The sequence below is a fragment of the Marmota monax genome, unplaced genomic scaffold, assembly GCF_021218885.2.
Source record: "Marmota monax isolate L192 unplaced genomic scaffold, Marmota_monax_Labrador192_F-V1.1 WCK01_AAM20220418_F8-fsc00120, whole genome shotgun sequence".
NCBI classification, from domain to species: domain Eukaryota; kingdom Metazoa; phylum Chordata; class Mammalia; order Rodentia; family Sciuridae; genus Marmota; species Marmota monax.
Genome location: NW_026694424.1, coordinates 5594702 through 5609609, shown reverse-complemented (window position 1 = coordinate 5609609; position 14908 = coordinate 5594702). Strand labels below are relative to the sequence as shown.

At 41.2% G+C, this 14908-nt stretch overlaps 1 protein-coding gene across 4 annotated transcripts in view; it reads right to left on the bottom strand.

The window, feature by feature from the left end:
- Positions 1-14908, bottom strand: part of Dnah5 (dynein axonemal heavy chain 5) — a 283494-nt gene that overhangs the window by 21278 nt on the left and 247308 nt on the right. For all 4 annotated transcript variants that reach the window (XM_046468300.2, XM_058570742.1, XM_058570743.1 and 1 more), the window contains 5 exons: positions 14353-14556; positions 12306-12521; positions 9437-9649; positions 3649-3801; positions 2842-3073 (listed from right to left, as the gene is read on the bottom strand). In XM_046468300.2, coding sequence (XP_046324256.1) covers positions 2842-3073; positions 3649-3801; positions 9437-9649; positions 12306-12521; positions 14353-14556 — 1018 coding nt within the window. The remainder of the gene's footprint in view (positions 1-2841; positions 3074-3648; positions 3802-9436; positions 9650-12305; positions 12522-14352; positions 14557-14908) is intronic.

Here is a 14908-nt window from a genome sequence, read left to right as displayed (position 1 = left end):
TCTTCCACCCAATTAACCAATCATCTGCACTTGGTGAGAAATCCAAGCACCTGGAAGCCATTCTCAATCCTCCCCCTCCCTCCTCTCTTACAAAGGATGCCCAAATCTTCTGCAGGTCCTGGCGATGGCTCTTGTCCACCTGGCTCCTGTCCTCTTCCCCTGTCTTTGCTGCCGCAGCTCTTTATATCCAATAGCCTCTCTCTGGGCTCCCCACTCCCAGAACCTCCTCCCTTCTTCTTCATCCACCCTGCTATGGAAATCCATCTTCCATAATAAAACTCTGGTCACGAGGCTCAGGCAGCAACTCCAGACCCTTGGCAAAGTCAAGCTCCTCTTTGTACTTGGCATGCTCTCCCTTGCCATCTCAGTCCTGCCATCCACCATACCGCACCGACACCCATGGCACCCTCGCATGTCAAGCCCTGGGCGCACCGACTTCATCAGTCCCTACTCCTACCCTCCATCTCTTCCGCAGCTGCACACTCCCTTCTGCTCCTCAAACAGCACATCCCTCACCACCTGGTGCCTGCACAGCCTTCCCTCTCCTCCTGGGAATCTTAGCACAGCCCCTTTCTGTCACCAGGATTCAGTGCAATGTTCTCTCCAAAGGCTCACGCTCCAGCCTAGGTGAGTTTTGTGTGGGCTTTCCTCAGAGAAACCACAGCTACTTGAAATTAGTGTGTTCATTTACAGCCAACTCTTATTATGCACAATGATCATGTCCTCTCGTCTCCATGAACACAGATTAACAAGCGCTGTGTCACTGCTCCTGGGGGAAATACAAGGTTAGTTTTCCTACTGGTCACATTTTCATCAACCAGTCAATCCATAACATTATTTTAGGTGTGTTTCTGTTTGTTTTTTGTTTGTTTGATTGATTTGTTTTGTTTGTTTGTTTTATACTGGGGATTGAACCCAAGAGCACTTTATCACTGAGCTATATCCCAGTCTGTTTATTTATTTGTTTGTTTGTTTATTTGGGTATTTATTGTGAGACAAAGTCTCATTAAGTTGCTTATACCCTTGCTGAGCTACTGAGGCTGGCTTTGAACAATCCTCCTGCCTGAGCCTCCTGAGTCACTAGATTGCAGGGGTACACCACTGTGCCTGGCTCTGATGAAAGATACCTTTTAAATATACTTCTCTGATTCACTGACATTGGATTCAATGGCAGGAGCTCTCTGCCTGAAGGAAGCCTATTTGACATATATATTTTCTCCATAAGGCATAGCCTTCCTGCACTCAGAAATAGCAGATAGCACATACACACTATGCTAAAGGGCCATTTTAAGGGGGAAAAAAGTACCAAAAAATGCAGAAAATATGGCATTAACTAGACCATGAAAAGGATGCCTTCAGCTTTCAATATAGGAGCTTAAATAAGAAGGCAGAGCATCACTTTGTTCAGCCTCAAACTTGGAACACATGGACAGGGCAGCTCAAATTTTCTGTTTCTCTGTGCATGTGAGTAGTGATTTGGAGATTCTATATAAACTCTGGCATGTAGGTGAAGTCACAAGTCCAGAAGCTGCAAGTAACAAGACCTGATTATATTTTCTTCTTGTATGGCAATCTACCTCTGCCCCTAATTTGAGACTAAGCTCCATAAGGATGGGGATTGACCGGGTAAGCAGATGCTATTTCCCCCTGCTAAGAAAAATCTTTCTCTAATTACCATCGCACTCATCCTTGCCCTTAAAACCATTCTCCCTAACCCTCTGGGCAAAGGTGTGGTTCCCTAAGCATCATAAAATTTATCTAAGTGCATTTTAATTATTTATTTACTTATCGGTCTTGCTCACTCGATTGCAGTTCCTATGGGCAAGATCTGGTTCATAATCGTCTTTGTGTCCTAACACCTAAGGTGAAGGCTAGTATATATCAGCCAATCAGCAAATTCTTGCTTAAAAATAACTATTTATAGTCTGTAAACTCTTTTTCCTGATTGATGTTTCCAAATGTGTTATTTACTAAGGGATGGGTGGGGGATACCACCACCTTTAGAGAAAAATTGTTTCTGTTTCTATTGTGAAGTCAGTATTTCCTGGGGATCCAGGAACATGGCTGACTGTAGAACTTCTGACTTATGCTTCTACTCTGAACAGGATTCCCTCATGCGTGGAAAGGTGGCGAGTGCTGGGAGGTTAACTGAGTGAAAAGCAATAACAAAAACCTCCAAAATGGATCAAGCCAACAAAGGGAAAGAGCTCAGATATTTTTAGACTTATCAAATAAAGCTTGGATTATTTTGTCAAAGTGGAATAATACATGTGCTTCATAGAATTGGTATTATATTCATAGGCTGAAATATAAATCCAGCATATTACCATCAACCATAGCAGTAAACCTACTGCCCCTGAACTCAACCTGGACTTCACAACCTACTTTAAGCCTGCAAGCTGCGAGCCCCTGAATCCTGCCTAGAAAACCTTTGACTGCCACTCACCTATTTCCTCACACCCATCCTTCAGGGCCCAGCCAGGTCCAATGCCTGACTCCCAGTCCCAGACCTCTTAGTCCTACTATTATCTCACCCTCCTTTCATCCACATATAGACTATGCCCAATACTTCTTTCTTATCTCAAAGCTTCATGAGTATCCCTACATATACTGTCTGCTTTATTAGATAGGCAATAACTAGCTAGAACTATTACCTCTCTAATAGCACTGAGAAAGTATCTGGAGGGCCATAAATATTCATTAAACACACCCATGGATATAAAGCTGGTTGATAAAACAGTAAAATTCTATTACCTGGTTAAAAAAAATAATGAGATTCCATGTTTATAATGTCATCTGTTGTAACAATACCAACCTCGCTGAATATACAAGATAACTTACTGTTGTTTTCTGCATAAATCCTTATGACAGGCATCAGCTCAAAGAGCACTTTGGGTTTGGATTCAATGAGTCTCATGTTCCTCTTGTCCCAGCCAGCACCTTCAAGATAGAGGCCATAGACGTAGACACCCTCTGTGGGAGGGGCAGAAATATCATCCTTCATCCATTTGGTGACCTCATTACAAAGCACCATATTGTCCAGAGCCCAGCCTTTGTTGGCCCGAGTTATTTCCTATTCCAGGCAGCAAAGGAGGAAGAAAACAATTAGACTTTGTCTTAATAGAAAAAGCATAACAATGATGAAACTTCAGCTGCAAATTACCCTAATCCAAAGGAAATAGAATAGTATTTAAAGAGTTAAGATGATTTTCTCATAAAAAAAAAAAATACCCATGTCCTGGGTGGGGGTGAAGGGTCAGTGGTAGAGTGCTTGCCTAGCACATGTGAGGCACTGGGTTTGATCCTCAGCACCACATAAAAATAAAAATAAATAAAATAAAAGTATTGTGTTCATCTACAACTCAAATAAATATTTAAAAAATACCCATGGCCTAATTTAACCACTTATACTTCAAGAGGGAAATATTAAATCATGACAAATATGAAAATAACAAATAAATAAAATTCAAGTTTAACAGCCTAAAAATAAATGGCTGTGTTTATGTTCGTGGCAATGTAACTGCCAGGAACAGAAAAGAGATAGTCATTCTCTGTCTTATTATATTCTTTAAAACAATAAGAAAGAAGCAAAGCTGGTGGAGGAAAATTAGGACAACACAACAAGTGCAAATCAGAGATATTTATTACCTGTCGCATTGCTGTTAAAAATCCTTGGGGGTTGAAAAAGCCTGTCATCCAAAAACAATGGGGTCGATCATTGAAAACCCAGGAGGTAAACTGGCAGTTTCTTTCTAGAAGTTCAGTAAACCAGAAACCCAGCGTACTCGAAACCCATGAAGCCTAAAATGCATTAAAACAATTCATTAATATGTTTAATTCTGCTATGTAAACTGACTGGGCTCACAGGAAACCAAAGATAAAATACAAATTTCACTTCTACAGTGAAAATGTCCCTAAGTTATGCATTCCCCTCGGGTTCGGACATGGAAGGTTTTCAAGTTGCTTGTCCTTAACGATATTGATGACGTGAAGATATAACCTAACCAGTTATCATTATGTGATTCACAGGACTAGCTGTTCAAGATGTCTGATGTCAATAGAATCAGTTCCCACCTACCAATATCTTCATCACCATTTATGCTATCAAGGAATCAAAACAATTTATGCATTAAATTTAGCAAGCTCTCAGCATTTTTTAGGTTACCATTTCAATTAGATACAGTAAAAAACGGGATTTTTTATTTACATAAATGTGTTCATGGAATATCAGGATAAATCATCCACACTTTATATTCTGTGGACAATAAACCATAGAAGGCTTCTTCTACTTATTTTTAATAAGGTAAACAACAGGTTTCCTTCTGGAGCGATTGTCCCTTTAGAATGCACTTACACTTCCGCTCATTAAGGAGCAGAAATAGAAACTCAGTTGCTTTACTTTGTACTAAGTATTTGCATGTATTGCCTCTAGTTCTCCCTCAATTCACCTGGGAACTTCCACTATGACAGTTGGCATGAACCTACCCTTAATGCTGTCAGAAGCAGCACTGGTGGTATCTATAAACCATAGCTTATATCATTTGAACTGCAATATTTTACATATGAATAAATGCAGTAATCAACCAGGGTAGCTGTACCACTTGAATTTCAAACATCTCAAGAATTAATTTGCCTGTATTTCAAGAACTACTGGGATTCTACTGACTGATAATAAGTTGTGAAGAATAAAAACTGAATAAATAGATCATAATTTATGAATTAAGTAACTCATTCTAAGCCTATCTTTATAGGTGTGTCATTACCTAAAAGAGATATGCAACATCTACCCTGAGGGCAGAGGGAGCCATTAGCAAAAGGGTACCTCTTGGGAAGGATCCCTGTTTGGCTCCAGAGCCTGTGCTGGTGGAGTTGGGTGATCTGGTTTAATGGAGAATTAACTTGCAATGGGCAGTGACCTGGAAGGTCCTTCTTCTGTCATTGGCAATGAAAAGGGGAAACTGAGAACACTCTCTGTCCTTGGCAATGAATTTATGGAAAGTAAGGAGAAAGTAAAGGAATCTGCCCAAAAGATGATTCTGAGTTTAAGCATATGACTGGAGGGGTGGACAGTGGAATCAAATAAGATGGAGGAAACAAGAAGTTCTAATTATTGCATGCTACCTGCAGGACCCGCTGCCTTGGAATCTGCCAAAGCACTGGGTAAGATATCTGAGATTTGGCACTGAAGTATTCTCAAAGAGACTAGCAGTTCTAATCCCATCTTGTCTCATCTCTGTTTTCCCTAATAATCTATAGGAGGCCAAGTCTCCAATTTCATAGCTATCCACTGCCCTCTGGATATCTCCCATTCTGGCCCAATCTCCAGCCTCCTGCCCTCTGAAGCCTGTCCACTCTAATTTTAGCATCTTTAGCAACACGAGCAGAAAACTCCTCTAAATCCGCCATCTCTTTCCTAGACAGTTCCTCCACCCCTCTCTTAAACTGAAATCTTCCCCCAGGACAGGCTCTCCCCTTGCAACATTCCCAAAGTGTAGGCTGCTGCTTCCCTCACCTCCACAGCCCTCAGAACCAGGGCAATAGTAGAAGTCCTTGTCCTTTCTGATGATGTCAATAGGTCATCACTTTGCATCATTCTGTTCCTCTGAGTCTCATGCCATCTTCACATACCACCCTACCTCTTTTTGTTTCTGTCAACTAATTACCACACCCTCTTATTAATTCTAGTTTATTCTTCACTCAATCCCCCAAATAACTGTGGTCCTGAGGGTAGAGGGTGATAATGGTAATGGTAGTGATGCTGGTAGATGTGATGTGGTGGTAGTAGAGGTGGATGTGGGGGTGGTGGTGGTGGTGGTGGTGACAGTGATGGTGGTAGAGGTGGATATTGTGGTGGTGGTAGAGGTAGATGTGGTGGTGGTGGGGTGGAGGCAGATGCGGTTGTGGTGGGTGAAGGTGGGTTTGGTGGTGGTGGTAAAGGTGGATGTGGTAGTGGAAGTAGAAGTGAATGTGGTGGTGGTAGAGGTGGATGTGGTAATGGTAGAGGTGGATGTGGTGATGGTGGTAGAGGTGGATGTGGTGATGGTGGTAGAGGTGGATGTGGTTGTGGTGGGTGGAGGTGGGTTTGGTGGTGGTGGTAAAGGTGGATATGTGGGTGTGGTAGAGGTGGATGTGGTGGTGGTGGTAGTGACAATGGTTGTGGTGTTGGTGGTAGTGCTGGTAGAGGTGGTGGTGATAGTGGTGGTAGTGGTAGTAATGGTGGTAGAGGTGGATGTGCTGGTGGTGGAAGTGGATATGTTAGTGGTGGTGGTAGTGGTAGTCTTGGTAGAGGTGGTGATGACGGTGGCAGAGGTAATGGTTGTGGTTGGTTATGGTGACAGTGCTGAAGGTAGATAGTGTGGTTTTGCCAATAATAATCATAAGCACTGGGCCATGTGCCAAGCACTATTCTGAGCACTTTACACATAACAATTCATTTAATCTGCACAAACTTGCTAGCAATGGCATAATGCTGTTATTTCCATTTTACAAATACTAGAACTGAGGCACAGCAAGCCAACTAATTTATCCCATGTTATACAGCTTAAAAGAGTCATGACTTGAATGCAGATATTCTGGCCAGAGCCCATACTCATACCCACATCTACATTTATTTACTTTCATTAATCCTCCTGGGTAACATTAGCATCCACTTAACATTCTACTCTCTTATCTCTTCAGACCCCTTATGACCCTCCTAACCAATCCATTTCATTCCCCACTCCCACATCCACACTTGTCATCAACACTGCCCCATTGGGAGGAGTATGTTTTCTCCGCTCCTGTATTTTCTTCCATGAGGAGAGAACTCCCTTTATGTAACCCTCCAATTAGCTCTACCTCCTCCACATCCCCAGGCCAAGGAAGTCAAGAAACGGGCAGGGTTGTGGGTGTTTCAGAGGCAGTTTGTGGTCATCAGCATCCCATGCACTCCCTACCCCTCCCAGTCTCCCATGCAGTTAGGTTTGGTCCATGGCTCTAGTTCAGATCCACAGATGCTGACTGAAAGTGGCATGGATCCCTCGTTGACCCAGGAAGTTCAGACCCAGCATGCCGTATCAGTCTTTCTTCCCTCTGCTGTCTGACTCCAGAGCCATGTGCTCCTGGTAGCATGCTCTCCAATGGTGAGACCTCCACCAGATAGGTCCCAGAGCAACTATGTGGAGCCAAGGACCCACTGGACTTAACTAGGGGCATAATGAAGTGGAGAGCTGCTGTAACATTAGCTTCTAAAATGTGTGTCAAGGTCTTGGCTGTGAAGCTGCAGGTGGTTGGAAAGCCACCACAGCAGGAGGAAAGAGGTACATATTAGGAGGCCCAGCTCTTCCTCTTTTTCTTTTAGGACTAAGATGTCTGCAGAGAGCATGCGTTTTGCTCTGCTCCTAGCTTCACAGGGAGGTCTGTTCATGAGAGATTGCCCAGCGCAGTGTTGCTGGCCACTAAATCTTTCTAATTCTAAGTTCCATTTAAGGCAGTTCACCTTAAAGTAGATATAATCTGTATTCTCCAATACAGCTCTCTGACAAAATGTTCTAGAGTCTTCCTTGCTCCCTGTCTTCCTCTTCTTTTGGAATCCAGGTGAAGAAATGAGCTATTTTATTAGTCCCCTAAAATAACCCAACATAGGCCACCGCCAAGATTTCCAACTCCACTTTCGACTCTCCCACCACGGTCTCCATATCTAATTCACTTGTTCAAGAACAGTTACACAACCTAAACATGGTCTCTGACTCTGGTTCCATCACTTGCTTCCCATCAATACATTTTCTCCCATTTTGTCTTCTCTTCGTCCTTCATTATAATCTCCCCCAGGGCAAATAGCTCCGTGATCTAGCTACCACTCCATCTGTTGTGGGTTGCTCTGTTCCTCAAAAAAGATATATTTAAATCCTAACTCCTAGTACCTAAGACAGTGACCTTCTTTGGAGATAGGGTCATTACAGAGGTAATCAAGTTTAAATGAAATTACTGGTGCAGGCCCTGATCCGATGTGACTACTGTCTTTATGAAAAAAAAAAAAAAAAAAAAAGGAATTTGGACACAGACAGAAATGCAGAAATAATCCAAGGAAAGATGATGGAAATATACAGGGGAGAATGCCATGTAAAGATGAAGGCACTACGGCTGCCCAAGCCAGGGAATTCCTGGGGCCACCCAAAGGTAGGATGAAGCAGAGACATATTTGCTCAAGAACTTCTGAAGGGAGCATGGCCCCACCGACACCTGGATCTTAGACACAGAGCTTCCAGCACTGTGAGAAAAGACATTTTGCTGTACCCAGTCTGAGACACAGACCTGACTGGCCAACAAAGTCATCCCTTGCCAGTCTTGCTCCCAGGCAGCAGATCCCAGCTGGAGGAAACACAATTGTGTGCCGGGCTTCCCTGAATTTGGCAACTTGAGGCTGCAAAGAGGAGAATCCTGCCACATCCCTACTTGGTCTTTTGACTTTTAGGTTGGTGCAACATATGCATTAAGGGAAGTGGAGTAGAATTAAAACTCTTGGGAGAGGAGACACTGGGCCAGGGAGCTGCCTGGTCAGCACTTGCTGGGCTCATGTTGTGGGAGTGGGGCCACCCCAAATGATAGCAAGGATCATACTCCAAGGATGCAGTGCGCCAGATCCAAATTTTCCCAGGAAATATGAGATAGAACATTGTAACACCACCTACTCTTTTCCTATATATTTTCTCAATCATTATTAACCTTAGAAATTTCACTTGCATGTTCCCTTGAAATGGGCATGCACACATAACAGAGAAACAGAGAGAGACTTAAATACAGCACAAGAAAAGGATGGCATTTAGGCTCCAGCCCCTCAAATGTCCTCTCCTAAAACACACTCAGCTTCCTCCTTACAAAGATACTCAGGAGCTCACTGTACTTTCCAAGTGGAAAATTGTTCTTCAAAACCACATCTGTCTTCAGCACAACTGCTAACAGGTGGTCAGTAAGCATGCTGTTGAATTATTATCTTTTTACTTTGAGATAGACACACTATACACTATATTTATAGGCACAGCAGGGAAAGTATTTTTTCTTTTTGGCATGATTTTTAATATTCGCACATTTCTCTCTACAAAACTAACATCTTAGACTTTGGAGTCTAAGAGCTTGGGTTTGAATTCTGATTCTTGTACTTCTTAGAAGTGTGATCTGGGGAAAGACTTAGCCTTTCCCCACTGCGTGTTCCTCAACTGTAAAGTGAGGACAATAAAATGCAAAATTTAAATGAAATAGTGCATGTACGTTGTTTACTAAAGCATCTGATATGTAGATATGCTAAATAATTTTCTTCCCTACCTGCAATCTTAATATTCAGGGTTCTAAGATGATTAGTCCCTAAGCAAAAGAACCAACTTAAGTAAATTTTTCGTAGGTGTTTTTCACATGAGAATTAATGAGTGACTGGGCAGAATAAGAGCAGAGTTAGACATACTTTTTTCCAACGAGCAGGAATTCTGGCATCAAACATGCAATCCAATGCATCTCGCAGATTTTCGCTCATGATGATGGTGCCATCAATAGCAAGTTTTAGCTCAGTCAGGGTGCTGCGGACAAGGCTGAGCACCCTCTGCATTCTGTCTATCTCCTGCCGGAGGAAAATGTTCATCGGCTGGAATGGCCCCATCTTCTGCAGCCTCTCTTTCACCTGCCACAGAGACATTCAAAGCACTCATTAAAAATAAGTCAGTTACTCAGATTTTATGGAGCTGGTACCCTGGCCAAATTTTTACAATCCCATAAGTACTAAAGTTTTATTTTGTAGATGGTGGGGAAAGGAAGAAATGGGAAAGAAAACATCTCTTAGATGACCAGCTTGAATTTTCATAGCATGTAGGGAAGAGCAGGCAGTCATTAATTCAAAGAAAATGTAAAAGACATCACCATAACCATGAGATCGCCTAGACAGCAAATGCATTTACTGACACAAGTTCATTTACTGTCAATCTGAACACAACCATGGACACATACATATGGTGGTGGTAGTGATGGTGGTAGAGGTGATTTGGTTGTAGTAGAGCTGTATATGGTAGTGGTGGTGGTATTAGAGGTGGATGTTGTACTGGTGGTGGTGGTAGTGATAGTGGTAGAGGTGGATGTGGTGGTGGTGTGTGGAAGTGGATTTGATGGTGGTGATAGAGGTGGATATGGTGGTGGTGGTGGTAGAGATGGAGGTGGTTGTGGTGGATGGAGATGGGTTTGGTGGATATGGTGGTGGTGGTAGAGGTGGATGTGGTGGTGGTAGAGGTGGATGTGGTGGTAGAGGTGGACTTGCACATGCACACAATCATTCTTTGGCTGTCCCCTCAAAACTAGACTTTCATTTTTAAGACTTTCTGCTTCTTCCATGAAGCTTCCATCCATTATTTAATTTTTGTTCTACAAGTCTTGAGGATCTTCTGCACAGCAGATAGGCTGAATTGTTTTATCCCAAGATGGCACTGTAAAAATCAGCAAGAGGAGGAAGACTCTTCTAAATTTACTAGCCACGTGTTACATAATTGTTATTCTATTTGTAGATGTTTTAATTTCCTCATAAATATTTCAACATCTGGTAGATGTGAATGACTTCTTTCCTGATCCTATAATGAAAAGTACAAAAGCTGATAATGGTATTGATTTTCTACAAGCCAGTGATCAGAGATTCATCCAGGGAAATTATCTCCTTGACAACAGGTCTCTGAGTTCAGCCTATACCACAAGCAACCAAAATCTCCAGCTTAGCAGAAAACTGTAGGATGCTGAAGACATAGAACACTGCAGGATTACTTCAAAAATCAGATGGAGGGCTGGGGTTGTGGCTCAGTGGTAGAGCACTTGCCTAGCATGTGTGACACACTGGGTTCAATTCTCAGCACCACATATAAATAAATAAAGTCCATTGACAACTAAGAAAATGTTGTTTTTTTTTAAATCAGATGAAAAAGAATGATATACAAAAAAAAAAAATTACCATGTTGACTCTGAGTCAAAAGTATGATGTGGTTACTCCAGGTCATCTCTTCCATGGTAAGTAAGCCACTTACTGCAGGTTTTATCAAAGAATCTAAAAAAAAATGCTATCAGAGTAAATCTTTCCACAAATCCATTAAAACATCCAAAGAATTAACTTTCATAATTATAAATCTTCTTTGAAGCTATTTACATATTTTAAAATATCTACTTTCAAAACTGGTGAGATGAAGAAGTTGCAGAGAGGTAATATTGTACGTATAGACTCTTTGAAATGACAAAGGCCTGAATTTTAAGGGGTATCTTTAACTATACCACATATATAGTCACTTGGTACCTTAATAATAAATTGATTTCCTCTTAACAAATGACATTATAAAGTATAACAAGGGAAGGTTCTAGAAAAGTGATCCCAAATCATCAGCAAGCAAGCACTCATAATTTAGAAATAAATGTTAACATTGTCATCTATTTATTTATTATCTATATTTTGAAATGATTACATCCATACATTCAAAAACTTCTTTCTCTGGTTCTTTTGGAAGCTTGTTTTTAATTTTTTTTAATTTTTATTTGTTATGTTTAGTTATACATGACAGTAGAATGTATTTTGACATATCATACATACATGGAGCATAACTTCCCTTTCTTGTGGTTGTATATGATGTGGAGTTACACTGGTTGTATATTCATAAAATATTTTTTTAAAAATTGCTCTAATTAGTTATATATAACAGTGTAATGCATTTTTTTAAATATTTATTTTTTACTGTAGTTGGACACATACCTTTATTTTATTTGTTTATTTTTTTCATGTGGTGTTGAGGATCGAACCCAGGGCCTTGCACGTGCTAGGCAAGCGCTCTACCACTGAGCCACAACCCCAGCCCCAATGTGGAATGCATTTTGACACACTGTACACAAATGAAGCACAACTTCTCCTTGCTCTGGCTGAATACGATGCAGAGTCACACCAGTAACGTAATCAGACGTGTATATAGGAAAATAATGTCCATCTACCCCACAGTCCTTCTCATCCCCACATCCCCTTCCCTCCCCTCATTCCCTTCTGCACAATCCAAAGTTCCTTCCTTCTTCCTACCCCCACCATTATGGCTCAGCATCTGCTTATCAGAGAAAACATTTGGCCTTTATTCTTTGGGGTTTGGGCTTATTTCACTCAGCATGATATTCTCCAGCTCCATTCATTTACCTGCGAATGCCACGATTTCATTCCTCTTTAAGTCTGCATAAGAAATCATTTCATCTTTTGCCCTTCTTCCTTCTTCACCACTCTCCAACCAACCAGACACACCCTCCACTGACATTCTGTCAGGATTTTGTCAACTCACTTCATATGGGCTGTAGTCTGGGGGCAGCTTCTCCAGCATGTCATCAGCCAGCCGTGCCACCACCGTCTCCCGGGTCTCGTCCCCTCCACCAGAGCTGTCCTTGGGCTGGATGCTCAGGATGGTGTCCAGCACGTCCTTGGCCAGCTTGCTCTGGTAGGTGATGTCGGCATTGGGGTGCAGCCCAAACACCTCGGGGCTGTCATAGGCCGGCAAGCTCTGAACAGTGAACACTCCAGATGAGCACAGACTGCCAATGTAAGCACCAGCTGAATTGTAACATGTTAGGAAATAAAAATGCTTCTACTAGGATAAGCATTTAAATATGCCTTATCTGTGTCAGGTGGGTTACAAACCTCAATTATTTTTCAAGAAAAGAATCAAGAGATGCTCTGTAAAATCTTAACATTGAAAACCAAAAGAGACTCATGATTCATTAAGGTCTGTATCTCTGGCAAAACTTAAGTGGAGATACTGCCTCGTTATGTAATATGTGAGATAGAGAAGGAGCTGTGGGTTGGTATTTTGTCTTCTGATAGTCAAATCTAATTCAAGCCAGTTAAATAAATCTTTTATAATTAGTAGCTATGATGTTTACAAGAGACCAGGAAATGAGAACTTTAGCAAGCATGCCGAAGAAGACCACAGGAGTCACACTCTCCTGGGGAGAAAGAAGGAGACTAGAAAAAGAGAAATATTGAGAGAAGAGCAGAGACAGAAAAACAAAGAGATGCAGAGTGAGAAACTGCCAAAGCAGAATAATCAGGCAGCCAACTCCCTCGACCTTTGGGAGAAAGGAAATTTACTTAAAACTTGATATATATTACTAGGTATGAATCTTATTGTTAACTTTATTATTGTCTTGTTCATACTTCCCCTCCCATATTCTGTATTTTGTTCATTTTACATAATATCTTCTTATGAGCTACCTCAATTTCAATCTGAAATGAGGTATATATAAAAAGTATGTGTACAGGCATCCCTAAATTTACATCTTCACAGGCACTTTTCCTATACACTGCTAATGATTTAAAGACACATACGGTACAGCAAGACAAATATATTTGTTGATTTGAATTAATAAAAGTATAGAGGTGGTAATATATGATGAACTCATTACATTAATATATCAAAAAAAGCCATAAATACACTGATAAATTTAGCCCTTTGGGGCTGTTGTGCTTTGGCTTGTTATTCTGAGATAAATCCTAGAGGCCAAAGAGACTGCTAAATCATGGTCTAATGAACTCAGGTATAGAGATAGAAAGTATAGTTACCTTGAAAATAAGATTTTTGCCCTATGCCCCCCTTCCAAATTTACTGACAAAAAAAATCTACCTTATAAGGGCAGTACTCCTTGTAAATGGGACAGTTTTGCCCATTAGGGGTTATGTGGCAATTCCTGGAGAGTTTTCTGGTTCTTACAGTGGGTAGGAGGGTGCTGCTGGCATCTAGTGGGTAGAAGCCAAGGATGCTGCCAGCCATGCTACAATGCCAAGATAATCCCCTGTGACAGAGAATAACGCACCCTTACATGTCAGAGGGCTAAAGTTAAGGAGCCCTGGCTTAAAGGAAGCACCTATACAAAGCAGGTTTCTGGATGTTGTACCATATACACCCATTAAGCCAAGATTAAGGAATGAATCTCACAGGACCAGTCAAGTGAGTTGGAAAACAGAACAGGCTGAGTCTACAAACTGCCCTTGCCCTACAACTGTGGTAACCGAAAGTCTCACAGGCAGAGAGCCCCAGGTGACTGGTATAGGTCAACATCTGCCCAATCTATCATCTCTCCAAAGGAAACTCACCAAGGGATTAAAAGAGAAGAGAACTGGCTAAAGAATTCACAGAAAATACACTCAGACTGCACATAAACATTTAATCAAGCAAACATAAAAATATGAAGAAAGCATTTATAGCAAAAGCTATATACATATATATTTCCATTAAAGTTTGTTTTAAAAGCTGTACAAACCATGTAAATAAATCTCAAGAAGGTCAAAAGGCTGCCAATATTTGCTCTACACATAAAACTCTGTGGTTGACCAACCTGGATATATTGAAGATAGTTATCCACGGTGCTGCATTTTGGAATATTATATCCTTGGTAAAAGCTGAAATCTGGTCCAAACATGTTTTCACTGAACCAAACCTTTGCAAACGTGTTCAACAATCTCTTATCATAGTCATCAGTGACTCTGCCTCCATATTGAATCTCTCCTATCATGTAGCGGACAGTGGTCCAGGAGACACCCTGGGAAAATAAACCAGAGCAATTATGCAGAAATGACTCTTGTCTCATCCTTGTTTCTTGCCAAGTGACATCCACATGGTCATTGTCATTAAAGTCCTTCATTCCAGTCAGTCATCCGTCATCATGAAGTGAAGACAGAGTGCAGAGAGCAGACTAAATAGGCAGACAGGAGGGGTTACTTGAGCTTATGTTTTTGATTTGAAACACCCTCTTGAGGCATTAATACATTTTCATACTTCAATATTAATATGAAAATTGTTTACTTCTTGAGAGAATACTGAGGCAGTTCCTTAAAAAGCACACATTTCCAATGCATTCTAGATTCTCATTTTTAATTTTTAGGATTTAAAAT